Source organism: Anolis carolinensis, unplaced genomic scaffold, assembly GCF_035594765.1.
Source record: "Anolis carolinensis isolate JA03-04 unplaced genomic scaffold, rAnoCar3.1.pri scaffold_14, whole genome shotgun sequence".
Lineage (NCBI taxonomy): Eukaryota > Metazoa > Chordata > Lepidosauria > Squamata > Dactyloidae > Anolis > Anolis carolinensis.
The window spans coordinates 11,034,241-11,044,473 of record NW_026943825.1 but is presented as its reverse complement, the minus strand read 5'-3'; the positions used below and the strand labels follow the sequence as shown (position 1 = coordinate 11,044,473).

The following is a 10,233-nucleotide window of genomic DNA, read 5'->3' as shown; positions in this document are numbered from 1 at the left end:
CTTGTGAAAAATCATTTGGTAACCCACCCTGCATTGTAACCCTTTCTGTTTCTAGTGGGATTTCATTGTGGTGTTCAATCCTTGGTTCCCAACATGGAGCAATTTGATTTTTAAAAGGAGCAATACGATAATGAGTTATTATATACAGTCTATAAATATATATTAGGACATACACATTTTTGAAATTAAAATCAGAAGTGTACAATGGAGAGGGGGAAAGCCCACTTATAGGGAGGAATGGAGAGCATAGTGTTAAAGAGAGAGTGCATGAGCACAGAAAAGTGAGGTACTGTTCTCTGTGTTCTTTGAACATACAATCCTAGAGTTGGGAGAGACTTTGTGGGCCATCCAGTCTAAACCCATTCTGCCAAGAAGCAGGAAAATTGCATTCAAAGCCCCCCAACAGATGGCCATCCAGCCTCTGTTTAAAAGCTTCCAAAAAATGAGCTTTCACCACACTTTGGGGCAGAGAGAGTTCCATTGCTGAACAGCTCTCACAGTGAGGAAGTTCTTCCTGATGTTCAGCTGGAATCTTTCTTTCCTGTAGTTTGAAGTCATTGTTCCGCGTCCTAGTCTCCAGGGCAGCAGAAAACAAGTTTGCTCCCTTCTCCCTATGACTTTCCCTCACATATTTATACATGGCTATCATCCTCCACATGAATAAACATTCATAACTTGGCTGGAGTCAAATAATGACAGATTCTTTTTCAATAAGAATATATGCCATTATACTGATATGACTCGCCAAGTACTTTGGGTTTACACTCCTGTGGTTATTTTGCTATACAGTAAAAGGTTTTACTGTATAGCAAAACATATACATTTGTATACTACAAATGCTGTAGTAAAGGTTTAAGGGGAGGAAATGAAAGAAACAGAAAGAAGAGGGAGTGAAGAAAGAAAGAAAACAGGGAAGAAGAAAGAAAGGCGAAAAAAAGAAAGGAAAGAAAGACGAAATGGAGGGAAGAAGGGAAGAGAAAGGAAAGGAAAAGAGGGAGGGAAGAGAGAAAAAAAGGAAGAGAAATGAAAGAAGGAAGCGGGGGAAAGGAAATAAAGAAGGGGAAGAGAGAAAAGGGAGAAGAAGGAGGGAGGAAAGAAAAAGAAGAGAAAGAATGAAGAGAGGGAGGAAAGAAAGAAAAAGATGGTAAGAGAAAGAAAGGAAGAAAAGGGAAAGGCTGAGAGAAAGCAAGAAAGGGAGGAAAAAAGCGAGGAGGAAGGAAAGAAAGCCACCAACAAAATGTATATACAGGTGTATATGTGCACATACACACATACATATACGTATCTATATACAGTAGAGTCTCACTTATCCAAGCTAAACGGGCCAGCAGAAGCTTGGATAAGCAAATATCTTGGATAATAAGGAGGGATTAAGGAAAAGCCTATTAAACATCAAATTATGTTATGATTTTACAAATTAAGCACCAAAACATCATGTTATACAACAAATTTGACAGAAAAAGTAGTTCAGTACACAGTAATGTTATGTTGTAATTACTGTATTTATGAATTTAGCACCAAAATATCATGATATATTGAAACCATTGACTACAAAAATGGCTTGGATAATCCAGAGTCTTGGATAAGCGAGGCTTGGATTAGTGAGACTCTACTGTATCTATATATCTATTTATATCTAAATACCTCTAGAACTATATATCTGTCTCTATATCGCTATATATCTATATTTATATATCTATATATATCTATATGTATCTCTATATATCTATAGGTATTGTCTGTATCAATATATACAGTAGAGTCTCACTTATCCAACATAAGCGGGCGGGCCGAATGTTGGATAAGCGAATATCTTGGATAATAAAGAGGGATTAAGGAAAAGCCCATTAAACATCAAATTAGGTTATGATTTTACAAATGAAGCACCCAAACATCATGCTATACAACAAATTTGACAGAAAAAGTAGTTCAATACGCAGTAATGCTACATAATTACTATATTTACGAATTTAGCACCAAAATATCATGATGTATTGAAAACATTGACTACAAAAATGTGTTGGATAATCCAGAACGTTGGATAAATGACTCTTAGATAAGTGAGACTCTACTGTATATCCATATCTATAACTCTCTATTTCTCGATCTCTATGTATATCTCTATCTCTATATACCTCTCTATCTATTTATATCTATCTATATATCTATATCTGTCTGTATATATCTATCTATATCCATATCTATATCTCTACTACAGTATATCTCTATATCTATATATATAAAAGGGTAATGAAATTTCGGCCTAGAACAAAACAACAAAACTACACATCCCAGAAACACTGAACTTGGCAGCACAACCCCTCATCCATGCCTCTACGTTCATACAACAAAAAGAAAAGAAAAATAAATCCCTAATTAGAGGGAGAGGAATAATTGTTTTTATCCACTTGCTGCCAGTTAGAAGGCTAAGCTCCGTCCACTTGGTTTCCTAACAACCCACTCTAATTTGCACTGGATTATATGGCAGTGTAGACCCAAGGCCCTTCCACACAGCTATATAACCCATTTATAATCTTTGAACTGGATTATTTTGACTCCACACTGTCATATAATCCACTTCACTGTGCATTTTATACAGCTGTGTAGAAGGGGCCTCATATAATCCACTTCTAAGCAGATAATATAAGATTATAAATATACAGTAAAATCTCACTTATCCAACATAAACAGGCCGGCAGAATGTTGGATAAGTGAATATGTTGGATAATAAGAAGGGATTCAGGAAAAGCCAATTAAACATCAAATTAGGTAATCGTTATACAAATTAAGCACCAAAACATCATGTTATACAACAAATTTGACAAAAAGTAGCTCCATGCGCACTAATGTGTAAGCCGCCCTGAGTCCCCCCGGGTGAGAAGGGCGGGGTATAAATTCTGGAAATAAATAAATAATAATGCTATGTGTTTCCCTGAAAATAAGACAGTGTCTTATATTAATTTTTGCTCCCAAAGATGCACTAGGTCTTATTTTCAGGGGATGTCTTATTTTTCCATGAAGAAGAATTCACATTTATTGTTGAATAAAAAAATGAACATTTATTATATACTGTACAGTAGTTGTCATCACAAACCAGCAGAACCAGACAAACTGTGAATCCTATCAAGAATTTCTTGTTACTACCACTATTTCCATGTACAACAATCTATGGTACGTACATTTCTCGATCCTGCATGCTCTGGTGTTCTGTTCGATGGGCATGCTTCCAAACAAAAACTTTGCTAGGTCTTACTTTCAGGGGAGGTCTTATATTTAGCAATTCAGCAAAACCCCTACTAGGTCTTATTTTCTAAGGATGTCTTATTTTAGGGGAAACAGGGTAATTACTGTATTTACCCTTTACCTTAACTACCACCAATTCCTCAATACAGTAGAGTCTCACTTATCCAACACTCGCTTATCCAACGTTCTGGATTATCCAACGCATTTTTGTAGTCAATGTTTTCAATATATCCTGATATTTTGGTGCTAAATTCATAAATACAGTAATTGCAACATAACATTACTGCGTATTGAACTACTTTTTCTGCCAAATTTGTTGTCTAACATGATGTTTTGGTGCTTCATTTGTAAAATCATAACCTAATTTGATGTTTAATAGCCTTTTCCTTAATGCCTCCTTATTATCCAACATATTTGCTTATCCAACATTCTGCCGGCCCGTTTATGTTGAATAAGTGAGACTCTACTGTACTTTATTTCCCATACCACCAGACTTCGCCACAGCAATGCGTGGCCGGGCACAGCTAGTCTATCTATATATGTCTATAGCTATACTAGTCTGAATATATCAGGCCTGGGCAAACTTGGGCCCTCCGGATGTTTTGGACTTCAATTCCCACAATTCCTAACAGCCTACTGGCTAGTATAGCTCTGGAAATATCATTGGAGGAAAGGAGAGCGCCTCCAGCCAATCAGAGCCACGTCGCCATGGCGACCCCGCGAGCGACTCTCACTTCGGTGGAAGAGGCGGAGCTTCCTGTCCACGGAAGTCCCGCCTCAGAGCGAGAGTAGGAGAAACGTACGCCGCCAGGCCCGGCTTCCGCTTCCGCTCGCCGACGACCTCCCTGCACCGTCAAGGGAGGGGAAGAAGCGAGGAAGGCGCCTCTCTCTGTTGCTGCCGGGCCGGGGACGGGTGAGCGAGGCGGGGAGGCCGCGGAGGCGCCTCGGGGGCGTCAAGGCCCGGTTGCTCCCTGAGGGGAGTCCGGGGGGCGTGTCTTCCAGCTGGGGGCGGGGCCTGAGGTGTGTGGTGGGCGGGGCCTGAGGAGCCCCTCTCCTGGGCCCTCTCTCAGGGTAGGATGCATTGAGAGGCCCTGTAGGGACTCCTCTTCGAACCCCTGGCCTTTTGGAAGATGGCATTCATCACCTTTTGGAGATCATAACTTTTTAAAGAGAAGAGCCAAAATCCCTTTAGAGTAGAACAGTGGTTCTCAACCGTTGGGCCTTCAAGTGTTTTGGACTTCAGCTCCCACAGTTCCTTTCAGCTGGTAAACTGGCTGGGATTTCTGGGAGTTAAAGTCCAAATGACACCTGGAGGCCAAAAGTTTGGGAACCACTGGAGCAGAATCTTCTTTTGTGGTATACAACCAGATGTAATTATGCAAGGCTATAATAATAATAAACTCTTAGAATCATAGAATAGTAGAGTTGGAAGAGACCTCACGGGCCATCCAGTCCAACCCCCCACTAAAAAGCAGGAAATCGCATTCAAAGCACCCCGACAGGTGGCCATCCAGCCTCTACTTAAAAGCCTCCAAAGAAGGAGCCTCCACCACAGCCCAGGGGAGAGAGTTCCACTGTCAAACAGCTCTCACAGTGAGGAAGAATCTCCTTTCTTGTAGTTTGAAGCCATTGTTCCATTGTGTCCTAGTCTGCAGGGCAGCAGAAAACAAGCTTGCTCCCTCTTCCCTATGACTTCCCTTCACGTATTTGTACATGGCTCTCATGTCTCCTCTCAGCCTTCTCTTCTGCAGGCTAAACATGCTCAGCTCTTTAAGCCGCTCCTCATAGGGCTTGTTCTCCAGACCCTTAATCGTTTTAGTCGCCCTCCTCTGGACGCTTTCCAGCTTGTCAACATCTCCCTTCAACTGCGGTGCCCAAAATTGGACACAGTATTCCAGGTGTGGTCTGACCAAGGCAGAATAGAATGAGGGGGAGCATGACTTCCCTGGATCTAGATGCTATTCCCCTATTGATGCAGGCCAGAATCCCGTTGGCTTTTTTAGCTGCCGCATCACATTGTTGGCTCATGTTTAACTTGTTGTCCACGAGGACTCCAAGGTCTTTTTCGCACACACTGCTGTCAAGCCAGGCGTCCCCCATTCTGTATCTTTGATTTCCATTTTTTCTGCCGAAGTGAAGTATCTTGCATTTATCCCTGTTGAACTTCATTTTGTTGTCTTCCCTCACCCTGAACTTCCCACAGATATATATAAACATTCCTTGCTCAGTTTCTCCATACCTCACAACCTCTGAGGATGCCTGCCATAGATGTGGGCAAAACGTCAGGAGAGAATACTTCTGGAACATAGCCATACAGCCATACAACAACCCTGTGATCCCGGCCATGAAAGCCTTCGACAACATAATAAACTCTATTTGTATTCCGCCCTTTCTCACCAAGGGGACTCAGGGCAGACTCCAAAAACAAAAAGGCAAATATTCAATGCCTGATACAACAATAAATACAAATGCAAAATATTTGTGTGCCAGTTATGCCCATAACTTGAGAAGTCAGAACTGGCCATGGTGGTCCCTGCTCTTGTTACATCTCCTATATTATTTATTTATTATTATTTGCAGTATTTCTATCCCACCTTTCTCTACCCCAAAGGAGACTCAAGGCGGCTTTTCATAAAATTTATTTATTTTTATTTATTTTTATTTTTATCCCGCCTTTCTCACCTGAAGGGACTCAGGGCGGCTTACAAAACTGGCAGAATTCGATGCCAATACACAACAATACAAAAGAATTAAAACATAAGCAGTTAGAATACAGATTTAAAAAATATAAAATACTTGAGCCATTCATCCACAGAACCGTGTACATAAACTTTAGTCCAACCAAGTGGAAGCCAACAAAACCTATTCTTTGAACACTTGCTCGCATAGCCAGGTCTTCACTTTCTTTCTAAAACTCAAAAGGGATGGAGCCTGCTGGCTGTCACTAGGGAGGAAGTTCCACAGCTGAGGAGCCACCACTGAGAAGGCCCAGCTATTTGATGTCTTGACAAGAATACAGCATTAAAAGACATTTGAAAAATAATAGAATACAAATAAAACAATTAAAAACATTTAAAACCATACAGTCATAGTTGATCACATAATCCACAAGCATAATCCAGGCCGTTCCTATAGTCATAACATGTCAATCCATATCTGTTTGTTTATTGCACAGGTTCTCTAAAGGCTTGGTCACAGAGTATAGACTACTGCAACACGCTCTACGTGGGGTTGCTTTTGAAGACAGCCCAGAAGCTTCAATGGGCAGCAGCCAGATTTCTAACTGGGGCAGCATTCTGTGAGCCGCCCCGAGTCCCGTCCGGGGGAGATTTGTATTTGTTTATACAAATAAAATTATTATTATTATTATTATTACTACTACTACTACTACTATACAGAGAGCATACTATTCCTCTGTTACGTCAGCTCCACCGGCTGCCAGTTTACTACCCCAGGTGTGCTGGCCTACAACTCCCAGAAATCCCAGCTAGTTTACCAGCTGTTAAGATTTCTGGTAGTTGAAGGCACAAACATCTGAGGACCCACAGGTTGAGAACCACTGCTCTATGAGCCTATAGGAGCATTAAGATCAACTGGGAAGGCCCTATTGTCTGTCCCAAGCTCTTTGCAAGCGCGACTAGTTGGGACGAGAGTCAGGGCCTTCTCAGTGGTAGCCCCTTGGCTGTAGAACTCCCTCCTTAGTGACATCAGGCAGCCCCTATCCCTCCTGGTTTTTAGGGGAAAAAACTTAAAAACCTGGCTTTTTTTGCAGGCGTTTGGTGAATAGGAAAATACGGAATGAGACTTTAACAGCTTGAATAATTAAAAACAATTTGGTTATGAGATCATGCCTCAGCATTTTATTTGCTTTTAATCTGTTTAATTGATTGATATCTATTTCAATTGCTCATGTTTAGATTGTTGATATTTTGTTGAGATGTATTTTAATGTTTCTAAGCCGCCTTGAGTCGTGTCTGGGGTAGAGAAAGGCAGGATAGAACTGAAGTAATTAAATAAATAATAAATAAATACAATATTAAACTGCCCAGAACTTATAATAATAATAATAACAACAACTACTTTGGGATGCTGTGAGTTTTCCGGGATGTATAGCCATGTTCCATAAGCATTTTCTCCTGATGTTTCGTCTGCATTTCTGAGAAGTTCTGAGAAAATGCTCCTGGAACATGACCATACAGCCCAGAAAACTCACAGAAGCTCAGTGATTCTGGCCATGAGAGCCTTTCAGCAACAACAATAATAACTTTATTTATAACCCGCCCTATCTCCCCGAGGGTACTCAGGGCGGTTTCCAACTAAAGTAACAAAGTGGCAAACATTCAATGTCAAAAACAACAAATAAATCAAAACAGTGGATAAAACAATCTCAATATAAAACTATAAAAAACTTAACTGAAAAAATACCCAAAAATTAAATTTAAATAAACATAACACATCACAAACATTTACAACATGACAAACTCATAAAAATTAGACTAAAAGGCGTTAAAAGCTAAGATGGTTTGCAACATCCAACGAGTGGAGGTAGGCTTCCAATATCTAGGTGAGTGTAATAATAATAAAATCTTTATTTATATTCCACTCTGTCTCCCCAGGGGGACTCAGGGCTGATTCCAACATACAAAAAGGCAAACATTCAATGCCTTAATAAAACAAACATATACCGATAAAATAATCCACATATGATCCCCACCAACCGCACTTGAGCCGGGAGTGGGACCAACAGCAGGGCCTCCTCTTTGCTTCAATAATTTTTAACTGGGATTTTAAAAATGCTGTTTATATTTAATCCTCTTTTAATGTTTGTATATATTTGTATATTTTAAATGATTCTGCTGACGTTTTTATGTTAAGCTGTTAAACTCCACTTTGGGTGAGATGAAGCGTGGAATAAAGAAGTACAACAACAACAACAATAATAGGCCCACTGCCTCATCTCTTTCCTCAGTTTATTATTATTGGGGAGGGTAGCATGCAGGTCCCATCATCCCCAAGGAGAAGTGGGAATAATGAGAGTTAGATTCCCCTTTAAAAGAAAACATTTATTACTACTACTTCTATGGGGTTTCTTGGTGTTCAGAATACCTCATCAGCCCCCCATGTGACTTGCAACTCCCAGAAACCCTGTCCAGACCAAACTGATGTTAGTTGCTCTTTCCTTTCAGGCCCTGCAACACCCTCCTCCTCACAATGGCGCTCTCTAAAAGGGAGCTGGACGAGCTGAAGCCATGGGTGGAGAAGACAGTGAAGCGGGTCCTGGGCTTCTCAGAGCCCACCGTTGTCACAGCTGCCTTGAATTGCGTGGGGAAGGGGATGGATAAGAAGAAAGCCGCCGGTAGGTCCTATGGCAGCATTTCTCGGAGGGTTTGGGGTATTAAAAATGGTGTCCTGTTCGCCAGATAGGATGAGAAGTTACGACTACTAGTCTTGACGTTGGATGACAAGAGGGTGCTCTGTTTTGTTATAGAGGACATTTGGAGCTTTATTTATCTATAAATAAAGTTTATTATTATTCAGATCACCTCAAACCTTTCCTGGATGACTCTACTTTGCGGTTCGTGGACAAACTCTTTGAAGCGGTGGAGGAAGGTCGAAGCTCCCGACACTCCAAATCCAACAGTGACCGGAACCGGAAGAGAGAGTTGAAAGTGAGTCCACGTTTTTGTTATGTTTTGCCATTTTTTTACAAAGGGAGCCAAAAGGCTAAGGGGTGTGTGTGAGAGACAAACCCAGTGAGGTTAGTTTTCCTCTTCCTGGGAGGACTCTGAGCAGTCATGCCTGAATGTTGGCAAAAAAACAGTGTGTTCTCTTTGTGTACCCATTTTCCTCTTACCCTCTTAATCTTGAACTTGTAGAAATCTTAACAGCTGGGGTCAGAGCACAGTTTTGCCTTTCAGATTCCTTTAAGTGACCATTTTAAGTGACAAGTCCGTTATAACCTCGTCCATATCTACACTGAAACCTGCCCTGCTTACTTTTTTGTTTGATTCCAGTTCAGATTTATCTTCTCTACCTGTTGTATCTTTTTGATGTATGACCTATTTGTAATAGACACTCCTTAAACCAGTTTTGATTATTATCGCCCAGATGTTATCCTATATTGGACCTTTAATGCCTGGATGATTGTTTAACATTTTAACTATGTCGATTTTAACTATGACTTGTTTAAATTGTTTTTAAATTGTGTTGTCTGATGTCTAAATTGTTATTTTATGATTTTATGTGATTATGTTGGGCTTGTTCCCTGTGTGAGCCGCCCCGAGTCCCCAGCTGGGGAGATGGAGGCGGCATACAAAAATAAATTTATTATTATTATTATTATTATTATTATTATTCATAGCCTTCTTTGCTTGGGCTCTTGGGTACAACTTGATAGCTTAGATTTGAAAAAGTGACTTTTTAAATAACTTTTTTTTTGTATCCTGCTTCCGTCTCCCCGAAGGGACTTGGGGTAGCTCATATGGGCAACGAGCCCAACATTGACATAAGTTAAAACAATCCATGAAATTAAAAAAACAATATAACAATATAGTATTCAACAACATAAAACAGCATAAACAACATAAAAACATATCAGTTATAGTAGAGTCTCACTTATCCAAGTTTCTGGATTATCCAATGCATTTTTGTAGTCGATGATTTCAATATATCGTGATATTTTGGTGCTAAATTCGTAAATAGAGTAATTACAACATAGCATTACTGCATATTGAACTACTTTTTCTGTCAAATTTGTTGTATAACATGATGTTTTGGTGCTTAATTTGTAAAATCATAACCTAATTTGATGTTTAATAGGCTTTTCCTTAATCCCTCCTTATTATCCAAGATTTTCGCTTATCCAAGGTTCTGCTGGCCCGTTTAGCTTGGATAAGTGAGACTTTACTGCACTTAAAAACCTGGGCATAAATACAGTATGTGCAGGGGTGAGCTTTTGAACCAAATTCCCAGAATTCTGCAGGACGACCT

The 10,233-nt window shown here is 40.2% G+C and overlaps 1 protein-coding gene across 4 annotated transcripts in view; it reads left to right on the top strand.

Moving 5' to 3' along the window:
* The first annotated feature begins 4,000 nt into the window (after positions 1-4,000).
* Positions 4,001-10,233, top strand: part of prpf3 (pre-mRNA processing factor 3) — a 32,578-nt gene continuing 26,345 nt past the window's right edge. For 2 of the 4 annotated variants that reach the window (XR_010001277.1, XM_062965134.1), the window contains exons 1-3: positions 4,001-4,156; positions 8,430-8,599; positions 8,782-8,912. Coding sequence is in view for 3 of the 4 variants with exons in the window: in XM_062965134.1 (XP_062821204.1) it covers positions 8,455-8,599; positions 8,782-8,912 (276 nt within the window). In the remaining variant the exon portion in view is untranslated. Of the gene's footprint in view, positions 4,157-7,015; positions 7,080-8,429; positions 8,600-8,781; positions 8,913-10,233 lie in introns of all 4 variants that reach the window. The other 2 variants (XM_062965135.1, XM_016998365.2) reach the window with 2 other exon arrangements.